The 20,637-nt window shown below is 37.4% G+C and overlaps 1 protein-coding gene across 3 annotated transcripts; it reads left to right on the plus strand.

Annotated features, from left to right (window-relative positions):
• The first annotated feature begins 289 nt into the window (after positions 1-289).
• LOC125229561 (protein FAM151A) lies at positions 290-19,867 on the plus strand. Of its 3 annotated transcripts, none has more exons than XM_048134439.1 (6): positions 297-395; positions 4,677-4,775; positions 12,630-12,880; positions 13,339-13,437; positions 18,480-18,722; positions 18,905-19,867. In XM_048134439.1, exons 1-6 carry the CDS (start codon positions 359-361, stop codon positions 19,139-19,141), a joined length of 966 nt encoding a protein of 321 aa, XP_047990396.1. In that variant the 5' UTR covers positions 297-358; the 3' UTR covers positions 19,142-19,867. The 3 variants fall into 3 exon arrangements, with proteins under 3 accessions (XP_047990412.1, XP_047990396.1, XP_047990404.1); XM_048134447.1 differs by lacking the exon at positions 297-395 and adding an exon at positions 4,354-4,469; XM_048134455.1 differs by lacking the exon at positions 13,339-13,437 and having other exon boundaries at positions 290-395.
• The last annotated feature ends 770 nt before the right edge of the window (positions 19,868-20,637 follow it).

Consider the following 20,637-nt stretch of genomic DNA (forward strand, 5'->3'; position numbering starts at 1 on the left):
ACATGCACGCTACGATAAATTTACAAAAAAATGTCAAAAAAATAGTTAAAAGTGCAATCGTCTCTTGTAACAAATGAAACAGCATAGGTATTTCTTCACAGATAACGATAACGCAGGTTAGTAAAAAAGACGGGAAGCTGAAGTGCCAAGAGATACCGCAGATAAGATGACGCGTTTCCCCCAGTCCTTGGTCAATCTCGGAGCACATCCATCGCAATCAAGTTGTCAAATGGCAATTGGTCAATTTAGCAATAAACAGGTGCCTCTGGGTCCAGCGTCTATTGCAAGATCAACGAGCGGCACGGTGACACCTAGAATATGAAATCTTAAGTGATACACATTTAAAACAAAAGTGAACATGTTCCTACTGATTGTGGTCCTTCTGGTCGCGTCAGGTTAGTTGACTTAGTTTATTTTTATAATGAAGTAGTTTAACAAGGATTATTCTAGAGAAGTAAGAGGTAACTTCATTTTATTATTAACACAATTTAACGGCAAGGTGTTTTAATGCGCCAAATGAATTATTTGACTAACGACGGGAAACCATGTAAAACAAAACTATTAAAAGTAATAATTATGTTTAAACAAATTTAGTAAAGGAAAGTTAATTTAAAAAATAATACAAAGTAAACTACTAAACAACTTGAGCTCCTTATACTGGTTAGGCCGTTTTCACATTATCCGATCCGATATCGGATAATGTGAAAACATAAAATAACGAGCATAAAAAATACTCAGGGCGTCAGGCAAAATAAATAATTTTACATTCAACGATATCTACAAAAAGATGAAAAAACTAGTATCCGCAATTCGGACCGATGCATTACAACCTTTTTTTTTCAATGGAAATTGTCAACTAATTTGAATTTCGATCATTAGCAGCTGTTTAATAGACGCCATTTTTGTCACGCACACTACTACAAACGTATACATACATTATATACGCACACAAACAAATATTATCGGCCGACAACTGACGGGGGGTCCGGCATGCCAAAAAATGTCGGAAGCGTCCTGCCGATATCGGCAGTTCCATGGTGCCTCGGACAAAAACTGTTGTAGGAGAGTGCCATCAGCATTAAATCCGCAATTTTTGCGTTTTAAATCGTTTTTTAGTAATAATGATCTATTAAATACATAAATGAAGACCTGGAAGCGCATAAATCTTACATTTTACATCCTTCCTACATCCGATATCGGATCGGATAATGTGAAAACGGCCTTAGAGTTCGGGTAAATAGAACTGTCATGTAACAGAATCCTAAATCCTAATCCACATTGTAAAAATTACTTAGTTTAGTTACGAGTTTATGTAGGTACATATCTACCAAATGTTTATTTACTTGGTGTTCAGATTTATAGACCACGAAACCTACGCGTTCAAAATAAACTGTATCTAGGTATAAATAAACATTTTAACGTGTATTATGAAATTCATAAAATGATCACGTCACAATTTTGGGATGACCCAAATCATAAGAAATGGCAAATGAGTGTGATCATTTTTTCAGCGGCGCGCGGCAAACTCATTCGGGGACCATTTGTTCCGCCAATAGATGCACCTTATCATAAACCGACATGTTGATGGATCGGTACGCCTGTTTGCTAGTGAAGGGTAACACTATTTTCAGATTTGAAAATACGATTTAAATATCCATGTTTTCCTCTCAAATAAATAAATATTGGGGACACCTTACACAGATCAACTTAGCTTAGTCCCAAACTAATTGAAGCTTGATGGGTGCTAAGCGGCGATATACATACTTAAATAGATAAATACTTATATACAGAAAACATACATGACTCAGGAACAAATATCTGTGCTCATCACACAAATATGAAATGCCCTTACCGAGATTTGAACCCAGGTCTGCGGCTTAGCAGGCAGGGTCACCACCGATTGAGCCAGACCAAAACCACATTAAATTAAATTATTTTGTACCTACATTGAAATTCAGAATCGGCACTCCTTTTGTGATAAACAATAGTCACATCAAAACCACTTGAATATTTTCTTTATGTTATTATATATTTCTAATAATATAGACGCCCAATGAACACTAGACAGAGCTACAAATATGCGTGTTAAGTATGCTTAGCTTTGCGAGATTCTTAGAAATGTACTTATTGGTACGCATGTTAAGTATACTTAGCATTGCGCCGCTATGAACAAAGTACATTATTGTTAGGCTGTTAAGTAATTTTAACATTGCGAAGATAAAGTTACCATGAGTGAAGACGTATCATATATACATTTTTATGTTTGTTTCGATATAATCTATATATTTGTAATGTGTTTTATATATTGACACTGTGCGTGGGTGTTTTTTGAATGATGTATGTGTTTTTGTCTAGTTTTTGACCTTATAGCAAAATAAAATGGAGAATTGAAGAACTTCTGGAGTTCGAGCCTCTAGAGTAACACCCCCTTATCTGGCAGCAATAATGAAGAAGAGCATATAAATCAATCTGACATTTCAATTGCGAGATCAGACAAGATACCATACCATAATTATGTTCTTAAAGGACTAAATTTAGTTCAGATGATGAAGTCAAGCACCTTGTCTTCTCTTTTTCTCAGGTGAAAAAACGACTTTAACCCTGTAATTTGAGAACTACCCTAATAAATCTCATTGCCAGTGTTTAAATGATCAACTTTTCTATCACTACGAACACTTTCTGCCGACAAAGACCGAGAACATAAACACTCAAAGCGATTTTACTGACACTCTTTTTCAATGACAGAATACGAGGCAGACATCAATGTTTCCCGAAAAACAAAACAAAGAAATGAGGCTTTTAAAGTTTTTTGTATTTGTACGTGCTGGCGTATCTGAAATTTTCAATGTTTCACTGAATGGTTGCTGTATCGGAAACAAGCCGCTGCTACGGAAAATACCATGCCCCTAAAGAAATTTAGATTACAACTAGCAGTCATAATCATCCTTGACCTATCGTGGTTTATGGCATCAACTAATCTCAATGATTGGTATAAGCATTAACTTTTAGAAAACCAGACTAGACTTTATTGGGATTAATTCGGTTTCCTTAAAAATTTTTTTGTTCAGCGTAAAGCGACCAGCTAATATCAAATGATTATGTCTCCGCGACTTCCAGATTCAAATAAATTCGCACGTTCTTACCGCTAGGCTTTACCGATATTACAACTAGCAATTAAGCTGATAAAACACAGGGCAAAGCCTAACCAATTGCATTTGTCAGAAAGGCAAACGGTAGTTCCTAGACTTTCAAGAAAGACACATTCAGGAAACCGGACTAATCCCAACTAGCCCTAGTTTACCGTCTGGAGTGGAAGCACAGGCATTCGCTTTCATGAAACTAGTGTCTACGCCAAAACCTGTGATTGGTTGCAAAAAACGTACTCCAGGCTTTCAAGAGCCGTGGCCAAATGCTGGAATAATGCAAAAAATACACGAGTTTTATGATTTATAGTTCAGTAGGTACGATGGTACATGACGTGACCCTTGCTGGTGTATATCTTTTACGGTGCAATGGGTTTATCAGCCTTGATCTAGAATTCTAGATTCCTAATGGCATTGGCAGCTGTGGAAATATTATTGTAAAATTTCAAGATCCCAGACGAGGAAATATACCTGTACAGGGTGTATTTTGATGGCGGGTCATTAAGGGCAGCTATGAGATGCCGTAGTCCTACGTGAAAATAGTCTAAGGGGACCATCCATCGATTTCAAATTGATGAAAAATGGCATTTACAGATTTTAGAAAAAAACATACAGGGTGCAGTTTAGTGTGACGACGTGTGACAAGGGGGAGGGAGGGGTCAAAAAATCATGAAATTGGTGTGACGTAATTAATGGATGAACCCTCATACGAATCGTATACGATTATAATTTTGTTAAAAAGAGTTATTAAAAAAACATTTAGTTAGGTTCCTTAGGTCCGATACTAATCGTTTTTAAGATAGGTATTCGCCCGATATCATAAGATTCATAAGATCAGACAGATACCTAAATTCCTAGGCATATCCAGAAACGTGGCAATCGTCTTACGACCGCCGCCGACGTGCATACTTACTATGAGATGTAGGGGTTATACCTGACTACGGCAACGCAAAAGGAGGGTTATTATAGTATAAATATAATGCAAATAAATATCTTTATAAACAAATGGGAGAATGGTCCCTCCCATCCCACCACTAGCGTCCAACAGCCACCAGCCATGTTTCATATAATGAAGTAATATAATAAAAATGTATCGTGCACCTATGCGTCTTATATGTATTATTCCACTAATAATATCTACAATTTACCGATAAACCGACATTCGATTGCTGCGTGTCACATCACTAGTAAGTATGACAGAACAACATAACTTCACGACATTTCTTAGCAATGTGAATTGTATTGTGTAAACAAAATACTAGTTTAGAGTAGTAGTAACGTAGAAGTTTAGCAGTTACCTTTTTAAGATGTCAGAAGTTGAAAGAGGTAAGATGTTGAATCCATTATACTTAAACGTTCAATAATGTTCATAAAACAAGTACTTAGGAAAATCATTTTGTTCTGGATTTCTCACTCCGGCCTCCGCTCAGCTGACTGAAGCGAAATATTAGTTTGACATTGACACTACGAATGTTGCCAACGCTCAAAATAGTTACTAAATGGTAGTTTTTCATAGTTTTTTTTTTTTTGCAGGATCCGTTCTTGGCGATGACGAAATTTTGAAAAATTTAACCACCGTTACCTGGGCACATGCTGTGAATAACAAAACATACTTGCAAGCCGCGTTAGCGAGTAAGTTTTATTTTATGTTGTCACCTTCGTTGTACATAAATACAAACAATCTAGTATAGGTACCATAAGCACAGTATAATAAAGAGTAGGTACTATCGCTAGGGTAACTTTAACTTTAACTAATCTGCAAAAAAATCCGATTTTGATTAACAAAAATATATATTTGGTCAGCTAAAATTTATAAACGGACAGCAACTTAAGGTTAGCAAGTATTTAAAAACCGGTTTGCATTTAATGTCACACTGAGCTGCACTAAATTTATTTGGTCGGCAAAGTAATTATTTCGGCAGCAGTAGGTAAGCAAATTATCTATTCCATTTTGGATTACAGTTGAACTGATCCGCAAAAATTGGTAAGCTAAAAAAATGTTTTTGATCAGCAACTTAGCTGCATTTCGGTCATAGTCATAGTAGCCATAGTATATTATTCATGAACAATATAGCATTGTGTCCGACTCTGCACATATAAAATAATTAGTACATGAAAAGATAGGAGCAACAAACACTTCCGAATCTAGGTATAACTATAGAAACAGAATATTTAAAGAAAAACATCAATAGGTACTTAAAACTAAACAAAAACAGACAAATCAACACGTAGGACATATTAACATCGAATATTTCATCTATGGCATAAAAACACCCTCTAAATAAAAACTGTATGTATTTGAAAAAAAACCGGTCAAGTGCGAGTAGGACTCGCTCACCGAGGGTTCCGTACAAAATTTCAATAGTTGAATCATCAAAATGTTATTCATAGAACTCTACAGATTTGACTAAATCCCTCAAGACTCAATTTCCTACATAACAAGTAATATTTTAATATACAATTTTATTGTTAGACAACGTCCAAATAAAATCAAGGCTATTCGACTTCAATAGTTTACGACTTACGACATGTCGCAAGGACGCTCCTGAACCGACCTCATTATATCAGGAAAAACGCGATGTAGGAAATGAGCGTTCAACGTACAGCGACATCTATCGGCAAATTGAGTAGCTAATAGTATGGAAGATGATTTTTATGGAATAATTGTTTATTGCGTGAACCGATTTTAACCATTTTGCCTCTATTTGAAAGCAAGTAATGTCATCTTTATTTTGTTAAAAAATACAGGTACAATAAACACCCGCAAGGGTGTTGAAATTGAAAATGTATATCTGAAAGGTTTTTTATAAATAAAAAAACCGGCCAAGTGCGAGTCGGACTCGCCCACCGAGGGTTCCGTACAGACTTTCAATGGTTAAAATAATCATACTACTCATACTCATATTCATTTATTCATTCAACGCCATTTTACACGTCAAGATTTGATTTAAAAAAATAATATTCATACAACAATAATACTTAGAGAATAAATAGACAGAAGATTGAAATTACAAAAAGTTAGGCAATATTCACATAAAAAATGCACAAAAATATTTTTCTAATTAGGTAATAAAAAAATTGTCATAAGTGTAGAACGGGTGCTCGACCAGCCAATTTTTTAAGCGATAGGTACTTAAAGTTCGACACACTTAGGCGCTTCAACCACATATTGCGGCAATTTATTATAGACGGCAGGGTCCATCACATGTGTTAATTTGACCGTAAATTGGATTTCGCCAATTTACGGTCGATACCTACTAACTTTCCGGCATTTCGAATGTTGTACTTGAAACACATGTTGTTAGTTTTGTCACAGAATATATGTATAATAGTACAAGTACAGAAGGCTCACTCCTTTGATGTTCACAAAATGACGCCATTCTAAATTCTTACCTACATTAACAAACAGACCGCACGCGAGCAGCCAACATTGAATTTTTTCCCCTCACTAGCTCGGAAACACGTGTTTTGTCCTTTAATACCAGCGGGTAAAAACGCATTTTATCCACTAGTGCTTTAAAATTGATAAAAGTAGGTGAATCTAGTAATAAAGATCATTTACCACCTGTGGAACTACTGGAAGCAGTGATAAAAGAAAATCTTGCAGTACAAAAGGCGGACTTATGCTTTAAGGCATTCTCTACTATGTTGATCTTTCTTTTATGCGGGGGCTTCGCCCCCGAGCCCTCCTTTATATGCTCTTAAGGGTCTCAAGAAAACCCTATCCCAACTTATTTTAAATACTACGTTGATCTTTCTTTTATGCGGGGGGCTTCGCCCCCCCTTTATTTCCTCTAAACGGTCACAAGAAAACCCTAACCCAACTTATTTTAAATACTACGTTGATCTTTCTTTTTTGCGGGGGCTTCGCCCCCGAGCCCCCTTTATTTCCTCTGGAGGGTCACAAGAAAACCTTAACCCAACTTATTTTAAATACTACGTTGATCTGTCTTTTTTGTGGGGGCTTCGATCGCCCCTGAGCCCCCTTTATTTGCTCTTAAGGGTCTCAAGAAAACCCTATCCCAACTTATTTTAAATACTACTTTGATCTTTTTAGTAGTTCCAGTTCATATCTTCCGGCTCCATCATCAGACCTTGAAACCTAATCGTAGTCAAAGTTCATTACAAGACTTTTCTAAGAAACCCAAAAACTACTATGATACGATGTTCTATCATGTAGTTCCAGTTCATATCTTCCGGCTCCATCATCAGACCTTGAAACCTAATCGTAGTCAAAGTTCATTACAAGACTTTTCTAAGAAACGCAAAAACAGCTATGATACGATGTTACATCATGTAGTTCCAGTTCATATCTTCCGGCTTCATCATCAGACCTTGAAACCTTATCGTAGTCAAAGTTCATTTCAAGACTTTTCTAAGAAACCCAAAAACTGCTATGATACGATGTTTCATCATGTAGTTCCAGTTCATATCTTCCGGCTCCATCATCAGACCTTGAAACCTAATCGTAGTCAAAGTTCATTACAAGACTTTTCTAAGAAACCCAAAAACAGCTATGATACGATGTTCCATCATGTAGTTCCAGTTCATATCTTCCGGCTCCATCATCAGATCAGTTCAACAGTACCATATTATTGTACTGTCATCAGAACTACATACAGCTGCCAATTATCATTACGCTACGATCCTTGGAAGATGGTTAAATTAGCCTCCGTAGATTCCATTACATAGTTAGTTACATACACGACGACCTAATAAAAGCGTGTTAATATTAATATTAGCGCTACTAGCTGAGCCCTTCTTCTGTGTGGTACTGAGGTAAGTACGTTTTATTCTTAGACTTTATCTGTCTATACGGAGTTATATATGTCTTTGACTAGAAGTATAGGTACTCTAATGAGTATTATTGTATTTAGCGCCGTCTCTCGGCAAAATTTACTAAGTAATTTACGCGACTTGAGACTTGTGCGAACCTTTAGGCATGGAAAGTCACATGAAAAGTTGTCGAAACTAATAATAGATGGCGCTGCATTTAAATTTCTTGACTGATAACTCTAATACTAAATTGAATATACTCTAAGGTAGAGCAGAGTCTAATACCTCCGCTTTACAAAAGACCGCAATCAAGTAGCACTAGACTTTACTCATTGTTGAGTTCCTGCCGGTGAGTAAGGCAGCCAGAGCTCAACGAGGGTGCGGTACTCCTTCCTTCCTTCCCCCTCCTTCCTTCAGTCGTCGGCACCCAGGCCCCTTCTAAGTACAGGTTTGTACAAGTTTCTAATGAGTCGAGTCGGCAACGCACATGTGCCACTCCTTGAGTGGCAGGCGTCCATATGTAACAGTCACCGCTTTCCATCAGGCGGACCGTATGCATGTTTGCCACCTACGTGGTACAAAAAAAAACTCTCGACGAATTCACCTTAAACATTAAAAACTAAATCAAAATCGATTGATTCGTTCGGGAGCTATGATGCCAGACAGACATGTCAAGCGTCAAACCTATTATTATTATAATATTTTTGCGTTGGTGGTTAAAAACAAGAAACCTCCTTCAAAACTATAATAAAACACAACTTTCTATGAAAATCGGTAAAGTGCGAGTCGGATTTCGACATTTCCATACAAAAAGGTCATGAGCGCCTGACTACACTAGATTTGTACTAGTTTTAAAGATTTTGCGTATATTTTGGAAACTATAAGAGATAGAGCAAATAAACTTCAGATTTTGGTTGTCGGTGGCACAATTTTTTTGTTTTCGTATATATACACCATTTTTTGGACCTATTAGGGCAATATTATGGTCAGTGCAGTTCTAAACAGTCGTAAGCGCCTCTTTTTTAGTAGGAACTTAAGTCATTTTGGCAAATGCTTAAAATTTTTAACAATTTCTAAACAGAAATGAATTTCTTTCTACCTGTCCATGGCGCTCACAAAATTTCAAAACATTTAGTAAGTACTTGCAGCGGCAGTGAGTGAAAAATCTCAATTTGAGTTTTTTCTCTTAAGTCCGACTTACGCTTGACTGTAGATTTCTAATAGGTTTTCCTGTAATCTACAGGTAGAGGGCTATCTCGTGTATTTTTTTGAAAATTTTCCGCTAAGTAGTTTCGGAGATAAGGGGGGGGGGGGAATGGTAATTTTTTGCTTATTTTCTTAAATTACTTCTAAATTACCAAAATAAAAACTATAAAAAAAATATATTTGAGATGCTTATAAAATGCTCTTTCATTTGATATGTAACACAATATAGTTCTAATAACTTTGATTTTTATTAATTGTCAATTTTACCCCCCAAAAGTGGCCCCTATGATTAAATTTCGTTTAATTTCATTTAATTATATTACATGTCCGTCTTTGGGCCACTTGTTTACATACGTGTGCCAAATTTCAAGTAAATCGGTCTAGTAGTTTCGGAGAAATCGGCTGTGACAGAGGGACAGACAGACACGCGAGTGATCCTATAAGGGTTCCGTTTTTCCTCTTTGAGGTACGGAACCCTAAAAAAAGTTTTCAAGATACGTGTACGATTTTATTTTTCCTGTAATATTCATTATAATAACCATGTTTGGTGAAAATTTCATAAATTTATGTTGGTAAGCTTCGGAGATAAGGGGGGGGGCGGTATTTTTTTTACATTTTCCTTCAAAAAACATTTTTTTTCCACCCCTTTCAGTTTGCCCCCCTTTCATTTTGGCCATTTTCTATCATTTATATTAATTAATAAAATAAAAAAAATACCTTCAACTTGTAGAGGTTCACAATGTTTATAACTATTCCAAATTTCATATCGATAGCATAAGTAGTTCTCGAGATATTTAACGATGTGACAGACGGACAGAGTCATAAGGGTTCCTGTTACCTTTTTGGTATACGGAACCCTAATTGGTAATAGTTTTTAACTCTGGAGGTATTTCCTTATTTTACCACACGTGGCACTGCATATGGGTTGACTTCGGATGGTGAAGTGATGGTGAACTCTAGAACGCAAAGTTACTAGTGTACTACTTTACCTATATCGCTATTAGTCTAATCCCAAACGGTCTAGAACGAAAATTGCCTACTTACAATTTTTTTTTTTCGTTTTATCTTAACTTTAAAGCGATATCGACGGAGACCCGCTTCCGCGGGGCTCTTATTCTGTGCAAATTGGCCTTCGGCCATTTAAAGATACCTAAAGAACGAACCTAACCTACAAAAAAATAAAAGTCGTAAAAAGTAAAAGTAATAAAAGTCGTCATTTTGCGTTCTAGCTAGACCAACCGAGATCGACCATAAATAAGTTCTGATGTTACTAAACATCGAATGAAATGCGCGCAACACGATTGGCTGATCGTGTCACGTGGGCTAATTTTGCTCCGCTTGCCATTTTGCCGATTCTTGAAATAAAACGTAACCCAACTTATTTTATAAGATGATCGCTCCTTTAATATGCAGACCTCATAATTTCACTGCTTAACGATTTTGTTTTTCTGCCGGCCAATTCTTAAGTGTTGCTGACCAAATAATTATTTTGTAGATCAACTATTTATTAAGCCGATAACTTAGTAGAAATGCAGATCAATATTGGTTATTCACATTGACCGTTTGTGAATTATTTGCTGAACACGAGTTGTAGCTTGTAGCTCGATTTTTATTTATTGCCGGCATATTATTTGTATGCTGCCCAAATTATGAAATGGCTGTTTTTTGCAGATCACTTTTAAATACCTTATAGGTATACCATAGGTATACCTTCTTTAACATACCTACATAACATTGAACTCAACCCATACTTTATTTATTTAAACTTTATTGCACAAGGGGATGCTATTGCAGTGGCACTGAAGCTTTAATAGTTTCACGTGCTCTGCCTACCCCTTTATGGGATACAGGCGTGATTGTATGTATGTATGCACAATACTTACATAAAAAATTACGAATGGCGGACTTGATGTAGTATGTATGTTTGTTTATGTACTTAATTACCTACTGAGTACTGATTAACATATATTACAATGTGTTGTGTATTAGTATATTGTATAGGTAAGTACTCGAATGTCATTGTAAATATATGTATTGATTAGCTGGAGCTCGAGTGGTATGTTTAATATGTACATATTTGTAACTGTATGTAGGTTGTAATTAGGTATATTACTGGGAAGAGAGTTAACTGCTAGCATTTTCATATTTTGGTTGAAACGGACCGTGTTAAAGCTTTCATAATCATAAACTAATTGCAGGCAGCCATGGTTTGGCGCGAGGCGTCACGCCCCGCTCGCTGTGTACTTACCACAACAGGGTGTAGGCCAAATAGAAAGATTCAGCGATCCGCGATCCGCATTAAAACAGCAAAATACATTTATTGTTCGGTTTGTTACGGTATTTTTTTATTCGAAAATTAATTGCCTACTAATAGGGCCAAACAATCTAAATTACGAAAAAAATGTGACGGCGCCGGTTCTACAATTGCACCCTTGCAAATTTAAAACTGGTTAAAACGAAAACACGCTCTAACCGGTATAAGCAACTGATTATCCGGTATTGCACAGATTCACCTAGTGTGGCTAGTGAACAAACAAGACACCACGTCCGATACAATAACTCTCACTCAAACCAGATAAGAATAAAATTGCATCGTTAGAATGAATGAAATAGCTACCGACCTAGCTGATATACATTCATAACAATTTGGGACGTCGTAAATATTTCTAAATCGATGTTATGGTTAATAACCGTGTCTATCAGACAATTTTACTATGTTCTCCATTATTTAATATCATCTCATGGTTTGCGCCTGCGTCTCAGAAATAGCATTTCCAGCGAGCGCGCGTTCCCAGAAGCATTTATTACAATTAGCGCGACAGATATAGGCTCCGCAATATCGCGCAATCGTAGCGCCTTGCGATACAATTACAAACCAAGGGAAATTATTTGCCGCTCTTGTTTTAATCTGTAGGTAAAAATTATTTTCATTTTGCAAGTAGGCCACAAAAGTGGTAACTTGTCACTAATGTCGAGAATAAGTTTACAGAAATACCGTGACAAACTTCAAAGCATTTACAATGATTTTATTAAACTTATTTTACCTCCGATGATTCGATGACATAAGTAAGTACATATTATTAAATTAACCTTCACTGATGTAGTACAATACCGACGCGACGCCACGCCAAACAATAAAAAAGTTTGAAACATTACATCTTGTACGGGTTTTCCCCTGATGCTATTAAAAACTCGCTCCAAACCAAACTAGGGTAAATCGTTAGAAGCTGCACAAAATCGTCACAAAGAAATTTGTTTTAAATATTTGCGAAAGTAACGGTTACCAAATAAATTGTTGTGCAAAAAATCTTGGTAGAAATAGAATGTACAGTCTAAAATTACTTGTATTAAACTTGTAGTGGATGCTCTCGTCTTTACAATATTACATATAGGTACCTGTCTGGATTCCGTAGGTCTTAGAGACATCTCAGAACCCGACGGCTTTTCTGGGTTTAAGTTATAGCTTACTTGACTACCATCGACTTATTCGAACATTTTTACCAGGCGACGTGCAGATGCTCGAAGCAGACATAGTCCTGGGCCAGCTGATCGGCAAGGAAGGCCCGCCCCTGCCCGTGATGGCGCACCCGCCGGCCACGACCTCCGACCTGTCTCTCGGCGACTTCCTCTCCATCGTGACGCAACACAACAAGGGCATCGCCAAGGACAAGCAGAAAGGCGTCAAGCTGGACTTTAAGAGCATAGAGGCGTTTGAAAAAGCACAGGACTTAATAGCGCCATTTAGTAAACCTGAGGTGAGTTGCATTATGAGAAATTTTGGGACAAATTAAAAAAGACACAGCATACGGTTTATGCGCATGTTTCATCTTAGGTATTTAGAAATGTTATCATAAATATCTAAAGATTTGCAGTTCTATGTGCACCTTTTAAAATTTGCTTGTCTTATTTTAGACATTATGTTTGTTTCGGATTTTACCAAGGCCCGCGTATTTGTAATCTTCTAACTATGTACCTAATATTTATGTAATTTGGGCGCACTAAAATTCACATCTTCGGCACGTCATGTCTTGTCATAGCCTCTGTCGCACAGCGTATAACGCACATGCTTTGTCGAGCACTACCTAGTTTTATTAGTTAAAATACTTAAAATGCACTACGCGTTAGCGTCGTAATTGATGTTGGAAGTCGGCGGGCGTGGAGCCTGTGGACGTCATGCCGTAAGTGAATGTTTCCTCTGCCGAGGTGCCGCCAGGACCCGCAGGCGCGCGCCAGCGAAGCGTCTTGCTCGCCCTGCTCGCGAAGAGATTTCTCGGCCGCTAAAAGCCCTGAGAATAGCGCGCAAAATGATTCGGTACGTTGCTTTACATATTATAATTTTTTACAAACATCCTGTCTAGAGAATACTTTGGGAGGCATTCTGATTAGGTACTCAAGCAAGGGAAGTGGAGCGTTAAGTGGGTAATTATAATAAATTCAGACTCTTGCAAGAATGACAATAATATATACCTAGGCCACATAATTATTTTCACCTCACTAGCTCAGAAAGGACTTTTTTATTCTTTAAAAACAGATAGCAAAATCGCATTTTATCCACAAGAGTGCAAATAATATTTGAAATCCGAACGTGTCATTAGTTACTTTTTTAAATATAATTTCTTGTAAAGGCATGTCCCAGACGGGACAATTTTCTCCCTGTGCTTCATTGAACTACTATGTACTACGTACTAGAAATGACAACTCGAACATATTCTGTGCGCCGACCGGCAGCGGCGGCAGCGCGAGGCGCATGCGCGTGAAGCGAACCGTGTCATAGAGTAAGACTTGACCACCTAGACGCGACACTTTTAGTGTAGACCTTTGTTTTATACTTTGTGTGTGAAATACTAAGTAGTTTACTTTTAGCACTATTATACATTGTGTTATATTTAATTTCTACTGTGAAATAAAAGTAATTGTTTTTTTCATAAATTTTAATTTCCTTTGAATAAAATTAGTTTTGTAAGTTTCTGTCGCTCAGAATAATAATCGCGCCCATGAACCTACAATTCTAAGGACGGATAACTCCAAAGAAAAACCTGTGATTCCATCATCCACATTGATAGCTTTGTCTATGACCTCATCCACTAATCTCCCGTCAGTCGGATCGAGGCGCCCGTGGCGAAAACATCTCCAGAAAAATAAGAAAATATGCCTACATGCGTTGTCAATTTGTGTAAAAATGTCAACAATCGAAAGAAAAAAAATTACGGAGCAACTTTTCATGCGTAATTTAATACTTTATCACGTGATTATGCGTAAAATCACAATATTAATTAATTAATGTTCATAATCGTAAACCAACAAACTGCAAAACAAGAGTGTGACCAGTATTTTTTTTAAATAGTGTTTGCACACGGCGCACTGAGTCATTATTATTTGTTAAAAACAAGATATTTCTAAGTTTCAAGTAAAATAATTAATTTTTAATAAATTAAGTGAAGAATTGATTTTCTTTTGACCTGAATTATAATTATTTTGATTTTAAATCGTGTTTACACATCGCAAACCGTCTACTATTGCTGGCTTGAAAGGTCGCCACCAAGCCATAAAATAAAATTAAAAAAAAAACGTCCGCCATTGTTGGGTCACAGCCGGTCTTCAGTGAGACTCCCTCTGTTCTATTACTACTCTGTGATCGCGCCATTCACCTTGTTTTACCTCCCTTAAACACCGGTTGCATTAAATACTATTTCAGTTTTTGTGTCACTATTTTTCGTCAATAATGAGAATTATAATTCAAAATCATGCTTATTGTATAATATTATCGAATAAAATTCGTATTAGAACCGTGTAATATTCAAAACTATAAATTGAAATAAATATTTTTATATTATATATTGAAAACAGAATATGATCACAATTATTATACCTTATTACCTACATGTCATGTCTGCGCGATTCATCTATGATTCCAGTTGTCAAAATGGCGGCCATAGCATCGCGTTTAAGGAGCCCGTCCCTTCATTATAATAATTACTTAAGTTAGATCAAAATAGCTTGTCTACTAACCGATGAAATGTGACACCGTCACTTTTATTAGATTTTCTCGTATGGCTTCAACAGTATCTTATAGCACAGGAAGGCATTTTTTCATTTTATTTGTGTGCAGTCAGAGACAACCTCCTCCCACCACGCGCAGAGACTGACTGAGGCAACATAAGTCCACTGGACTTATGTTCGTGGCGCAAACTTTTTGTTCGCCGTGTCCTCTCTAGTACATTATACCTCAATGCTGTGCTTAAATTGTCTTAACAAATCATGTGATGTGAACGTAAAAATAATTTCATATCGAATTGTATCCGACTAAAAACACTAAATTCAAACAATTTTATAACATGATTTTACCATAAAACACTTGAAATCGTACAAAAAATTGTATTTTTGACTTTTCCACTGTACTTATTCAGAACGCACCTTAAGTAACATTGCAATCTCAAAACGCGTGAAACGGAACGCACCCAAATAGATTTTTCTTCTTGATTCTTAATTTGAAACTTTTGTGGTGTCGGTGGATGCATAGTGGAAATTGTAATAAACGCAAATTAACTTATTTCTGTGCAATTATGTTCCAGTTATTTTTAACCCCCGAGGCAAAAACGAAGAGGTGTTATAAGTTTGACGTGTCTGTCTGTGTGTATGGCTGTATTGCGTGTTTCCTCGCTTTAGTGAGGTGAAAAGTTATGTGTTACACACGGGATGCAAAGTTATTTTACCTCGTGTGTATTGCAACACTCTCTACGCTCAGGATTCTATTTTTGAACTACTCGCTTCGCTCAGGATTCTATTTTCGAACCACTCGCTTCGCTCGTGGTTCAACCATAGAATCCATTCGCTAGCTCGTAGTTCAACCCTAGAATCCATTCGCTAGTTCGTGTTGCAATTCCACACTCGGTTAAAATACAACTTTGCTCCCTTGTATAACAAATAACTATTGTATGTTTTGTATAAAGTATATACGTTTTTATCCTGTTTGGGAGGGACACATCTGCTGAGAAACGCAACTATAGTCGCTTAAGCTGAGAAACGCAACTATAGTCGCTTAAGCTGAGAAACGCAACTATAGTCGCTTAAGCTGAGAAACGCAACTATAGTCGCTTAGGCTTAGAAGTCCTGCTTTATTTAAGAGTAATCGTTTATGATACCAAACTTCTAATGTTAAAGCAGCTGTTTAAGGCATCTTATAGTAAAAAAGTTATTGCACTTAATGCTTTTCAGTGTTCGTGCATTCGAATAAGAATTACAAAATTATATCACTCATCCTTCAATTATGATCCAGACGGGACATGCTGTGATGACAAATACGAACCCTATGTTTATGTGACATAAAGTAGTTAATGGCAATATAATATTAGTTCACACAGATGGTATTATGACAAGGCGTGTGAATCCTTGATGGTTTCTATCGCCTTGTGTGGTCGGTTCGTTGCTTTAATGTGCCTCTTAGGGTTGCCAACATTATTTTTCGAACTTATGCCAAGATTATTAGGTAATACTCGAGCCATCAAGAAATTGGTTACCAACCTACATTACTATAATTAAATTATTACCTAGCCTCCTAATAAGGTTGAACCACACAATAATTCAATCTTGATAAACATATTAGATATTAAATAACAACAAATAAAAATACGGACTAATTTTGGTAAAAGCATGTTTTCATTCAGGTAAGTAAAACTAAAAAAGTCGCCAATCCAATATATTATGTAATATTTTGCCAAGCTTGCACTTTGGTGGTCTGCCATTTGGTAGCCCTATTCGGCAAAGGCCCCGTACAACATTGCAGACATATGAAAATAAGCGGGATCATCCGGTAGCCGTGAGCCGCGACGACATGCAAGCTGGAGATATAATTAATGGGTGCCTGGTCGCGAATCGGGATAAGCCAGGGTGACGCACGATCCACCCGTGAGAACATTAGACGAGACCGGACAAGAAGTCGATTTCAAAGGAGGTTCCAATGCACGTGGAGCATAAGAACCCTTGGCGTGGAATGTCACATTTGTGCAGTAGATAACGACAAACTCTTCTGATCCAAATGTTAATTGGTCTCGAGTCCTCCACGGGAAGCATGGTCGCGCGATAGACGATAAAATATCAGGCCGTCCCTATCGCACTTAGAAATAGTGCGATAGGGACGGCCTGCTATTTTATCACTTATCGCGCGACCATAATTGCCTGCCTGAGCAGATGCAAGATTATTAAAAAGAAATAGAAACATTTCTATGTCTCTATTCACAGTCTACACGAGACACGAATATGTTTTGCCAGATTAAAACACTTATTGTATCATATTTAATTAAATTTGAGTTGGTTTAGGTTTACATTTATTTATGATGATACTTTTTCAAAATAACCATAATATTTATGTGTAAAATCAGCGAAATTATATACTCGTATACTCTGACATTAAACCACACTTGGACTGTAAATTTAATATGGGTGGTTAACTGGTTACAATGCTCATACAAAGGATAGCCCATACCCTCACCCAACACCAGCAGTGGTCTTGGGACATTCATTATTATTACCAGTTCATACCAATGCAAGGCGACGCACTGGAATGCCCACATGTGCGCGAGTGCAGCTTCCGCGTATTAGGACCGCCCAAAAGAAAAAAGGTGTAACACACTTAAATTCCATTTCATCATTAGGTACTACTTTCTTCTCCGAACGCTTGATTTGGACCACTGGTCTGATCGAAGCGCAGCGCGAAAGATCTTTTATAAATTATAGTTTATGTTTGATAAAAGTATTATTATCTCTCCCGGGTTTATGGCGATTCATTTCCGCCAGCGTGATAAGAATCTTCTAAGACCCTTATAGTTTTATTCAACTTTTTGCAAACGGACTAATTGTAAAATTTGTAAAAGCGAGATGAGTCCAAGTATTTAATCAATTCCTATGTGTGATGTGATATTTTCAGTAAAAATTTTTATTAAGTTATTTTATTAGAACTTTACCTGAGATTTTTTATTGCAATTTACAAAATTACAATAAAACATAGATTTAGAATTATGGAACCCACGGGCTCAAGGTGTGAACGTCTCTGGACACGACTCTATCGTTTCAGAAACTCGTGCCTATTTTACGATCCATTTTATGGCTATTGAGTAACATTTATATACTTGCAGTAATGCAGTTGTTGATAGTACGTGTTTCAAAGCTCATTAGCGGTGTCAGCGTGCAATGGCACGTAATCTACCGCGATGACCCAGGGCATAGATTTAAGGCTTAGTATACTCTGTGAATAATGGCCCATGGTGTCAGTGTGATGGGTTAGAAATATGCCTAACCGGAAAAATAACATACTTAAATAAAAATAGATAACATCAACATACGTATATTTGTCTGCAGGTAACGTTCCCCCTATGGCTGAACGCGGACATCCTGCCGGGCCCGGTGGCCGCCACGACCAAGCCGCTCGACCCCGAGAAGTTCATCAAGCTAGCGTCGCGGCACCCGCGCGCCGTGCTCTCCGTGGGCTGGACCACGCGCTACGGCGGCAACATCACCGAGGGCGAGTACACCCGCCAGCAGATCGGGACTATGCTGAGGATGGTCAATTCGCTTAAAGTTAACCAGACTATTACATTCCCTGTGAGTAATAACTGTGATTATGCCTCTTTCTATTGTGTTACACCTAGTTGATATAATGGTCGTCGGACAGCAAAAGATACAATTAGTATTTTCCTAACTTATCAGTCAGATTTTTGCAGCAAGGAATTGAACCTCCAAGCAGTAGATGTAAACGTACCTAATCGTCTAAATTGGTCTATTAGGTCCGCGCCGGTCTCGCGTCGAACAGCCAGCCGGTGATCCTGGACCTGCTGCGCGAGACGCGCGCGCTGGGCTCGTCGGTGACGGTGTGGGCGGCGGAGGGCGACGCGGTGGCGGTGGAGCGGCTGCGCGCGCTCATCCTCACCGTGGGCCTCGAGCACACCTACCTGGACGTGCCCGCCGAGCTGGCCGCCCGGCTGCAGCTGCCCGCCCCGCCCGCCACGCGCACGCACAACTAGGGATTACGTTAACATTCCTTTTAATTTATTACCGTTTTATATTTCCACATAATATGCTTCAATCTAGTACAAAGAAACAAAAATGTAGATCACAGTTGATGCTCTTAAAAACAATCGCTTCTATATTTCTTAACAGTTGGAATAGCTAATTAGAAATGTAACATTTCTGACGTAATGCACTCTAACGAATTCAATTGATCAATAATCATACATTAACAAAGATCGCGCACTTCAGAGTCCTGTGATTAAAATTTTCTTCTGGAACGCCGCTGTGTCTGTCTCGATGGCATACCCTGATACTGTACAATTATTCTAAAATCACCCTTAACCTAAGGCAAATACGATTAATAATGACTGAAAAACAAATCCCTGCAAAGGGTGTCGACCTTTACATGTGGTGACCACGTGACTGCAATGTCGAGTCATTCATAGGTTTATCTTGCAATTAATTGGCTGTAAATTAATCCTTAAACTCAATGTGTGTAAGGTAGAAAGTAGCTTGTGTTCATACAAAAACGCTCCATTAAAGGGCGACTACGAGCATGCAAATTCTCACAAGTGAGTTTATAAGTAGAATATAAATTATGGCTTTTAAGATGTTAAATGGCGTGCATATTGTTGTTAAGTTTAGTGGAAGGGTTCTTTTTAAATGTATGTCCTAAAACGTATGTGATAAGGAGCCTATAGAGCGATCTCTGGTGAAAACATAATAAAAAGTAAATCCACTGATTATTTTTCATTTTTTAGTATTTTTTTAGTATTTTACCTCAGTGGTGGGCATTTCTTCGTACCTACAAGCTACATCGCTTTTAACAAATTGTAAAGTAAGTAGTATAGTAGTAGGTACGTAATCTTCTTCTGATGTAAAATTAGGTTCTTTGCCTCTGCATTTTCTAAGAAAAATGAAACAGTGTAAAACGCACAGTACCCGTTGTGGAGCAATTGCTAGAAATATTAATAAAAACAAAAACTTTGTTATGTTGCATTCTCGGGATGGAGAAAATACTCATAATTTCGTAGCACGAATTGTTCGTACCACGGCGATAACGTACCTAATTACAATGAATTATGATTATTTATACTCATTTGTCTCATATGGAAATCAGTTTTCAAAGTAGATATTGTAAATAATATTTTTCGCAAACCTAGGTATTTAAATAAACCTTATTTATATGGTTGGAACAATTTTCTATATACCTATTAAAACTGCATACGTCCAGTAAGAAATCTGTAAATTATTTATTGGTTGGAACAGGAAGCCGCGAATTGAGGACGCGCTGCGTATATTTTTGATTCGCTCAAAGGCAATATTATGAATGCGAGCGAAAGAGTTTTCCTGAACTCAATTTTGAAACTAATTTCAAAATTGAGTTCAGGAAAACTGAACTAATGATCAATAAGTTGGAAAATGAACTAAACTTGACCTAAGGAGTGTTGGTATATAACTAAGTTGCTTTCAGAAAGCACGAAGTGGTGTAACCGCTGATCTTGCATGA

The sequence above is a fragment of the Leguminivora glycinivorella genome, chromosome 1 (assembly GCF_023078275.1).
Source record: "Leguminivora glycinivorella isolate SPB_JAAS2020 chromosome 1, LegGlyc_1.1, whole genome shotgun sequence".
Classification (NCBI taxonomy): domain Eukaryota; kingdom Metazoa; phylum Arthropoda; class Insecta; order Lepidoptera; family Tortricidae; genus Leguminivora; species Leguminivora glycinivorella.

Coding starts and splice junctions, on each gene's coding strand:
- LOC125229561 (XM_048134439.1), top strand. CDS start 359: ATGTTCCTACTGATTGTGGTCCTTCTGGTCGCGTCAG. Junction 4,776..12,629: donor CTTGCAAGCCGCGTTAGCGA/GTAAGTTTTATT, acceptor CATTTTTACCAG/GCGACGTGCAGATGCTCGAA. Junction 18,723..18,904: donor ACCAGACTATTACATTCCCT/GTGAGTAATAAC, acceptor TTGGTCTATTAG/GTCCGCGCCGGTCTCGCGTC.